This window comes from Triplophysa dalaica, chromosome 14 (assembly GCF_015846415.1).
Source record: "Triplophysa dalaica isolate WHDGS20190420 chromosome 14, ASM1584641v1, whole genome shotgun sequence".
Lineage (NCBI taxonomy): Eukaryota > Metazoa > Chordata > Actinopteri > Cypriniformes > Nemacheilidae > Triplophysa > Triplophysa dalaica.
In genome coordinates this window covers 10375556-10377297 of record NC_079555.1, presented here as the reverse complement: position 1 = coordinate 10377297, position 1742 = coordinate 10375556, and the positions used below count along the sequence as shown (strand labels likewise).

Genomic DNA, 1742 nt, shown 5'->3' with positions numbered 1-1742 from the left:
GTTTTGTCTCTGGGATTTTGGAATTAAGGTCATTAGCAGTATTAATATCACGGTATCGTGTTGCAGCTTTTCTAATAATTGAATATTTATCAATTTTTTCCCATATTTAAGTGCTCTCTATCTATATCAGTTTTTAGTTTGCAGTGTCTTTCCAGATGTCAGGTCGCTCAGTTTAAGGCCCCTGGCAGTCATTTCTGAAGCTATATTCGATTTGCACTTAATGCAGCATTAATTATTTGAAGCTTAAATTGAAGATTGAAGAAGCACAGACAATAAGCAAAAAACATATACATTTATTACATTCTAAACATACAGTGTATATATATATATATATATATATATATAGGCTACTGTTGAAGGAATAGTTCACTCAAAAATAAAAATAAAAAATTATTATGATTTACTCACCCTCAAGTTGTTCTAAACCTGTACAGGGTACCTGTACGACTTTCTTTCAACTACAATACACAAAATATAATTTAAGAATTGTCATGTGGTGTTGCGTGTCCAAAGTAGTAGTATTTGTTGGTAACTGACAATCTTTAAAAAAACATTTGTGTATTGTAGTTGAAAGAAAGTACAGGTTTTATAAATTAATGAATAGGTGAATAAATTATATTAAAAAAACATTATAGGTGAACAATTGGCATATACTTTCTTCTTATTTTTGGTGGGCAATTGAACTAGAGCAAACATTCTTCCTAGTTTTTTTAATCATTAATAATTTCCTGTTTTAAGTTAATGCAACTAACTGGAATACACTGCAAGACTTTTGCTCCGATTTTTGAGTCTTTGAGTGAAAAACTGTCCCAGTCTGCAGATTTGAGCGTGTCATTTTTTTCTATCTAAAGGTTCAAAATGTCTGCAAGTGTATGATGTCTTGTTTTTAAAAATCTTAAAGGCTAAAATACAACACGAGACTTTTGCTCAGATTTTGCCCAGATTTATAGTCTGGATTTGTTGTAGAAAGTCTCTTCCAGTCTGCAGGTTTGATCAGTTAGTGTGTTTCTATTTGAAACTTTCAAAAAGTCTGCAAGTGTGTGATGTCTAGTTAAAAAAAATCTGTCCAGATTTTAAAAGTCGTGTAGTGTATTCTGGCTACTAGACGACTACAGCCCTTTGTATTTTAACCCCCATCTAAAATCCTTTGTCCAATCTCGTAATGAATGCAAGTGACACCCAAAGACTCTCTAGTCGCCACAGCATCCCAATCTTTCATTGTTCGCTTCGAACGCGTTCCGATTTGGAAAGCCTTTCCACTGGCTGGATAGAGTGTCAATCAGCGACGTTGAGCCCGCCCACCTGCTCAAATATCAAGCGGTGAATGGTTAACAGTCGGGCTGCAACTGTCTGCTCGTAACCACAGCGACTTAATCCGGACCGTGGATGCGGGCTGAAGGAACCTGTTCGCGATAACAAAATAAAACACTCATCCAAAACAAGAGCTCAGGATAAAGATGATCTCGACTTCGCTTGACGTGTTTCACTTGGGCGACCGGAGAGTTTGGTCAATGTGACATTGCTCGAGTTTATTGTTCTGGTCCCGGACGCAGACCGGCGATCTCGCGTTGAGAAGATGTTGAGTCGGCTGATGAGTGGCAGCGTCAGAAACCTGGAGAGAGAATACCTGTGTACCGTCCGTCTGCTGGATGATACGGAGTATACCTGCACCATTCAGGTCAGTCTCACCAACACCTGCTGTAAAGCATCGACCGCAGACCTTTTGTTGGTGGCTCGTGGAT

At 38.1% G+C, this 1742-nt stretch overlaps 1 protein-coding gene across 2 annotated transcripts in view; it reads left to right on the top strand.

The window, feature by feature from the left end:
• Positions 1-1363: 1363 nt before the first annotated feature.
• LOC130435364 (FERM domain-containing protein 5) overlaps positions 1364-1742 on the top strand; it is an 84232-nt gene continuing 83853 nt past the window's right edge. For both annotated transcript variants that reach the window (XM_056765945.1, XM_056765944.1), the window contains exon 1: positions 1364-1678. In XM_056765945.1, coding sequence (XP_056621923.1) covers positions 1577-1678 — 102 coding nt within the window. In that variant the 5' untranslated portion in view covers positions 1364-1576. The remainder of the gene's footprint in view (positions 1679-1742) is intronic.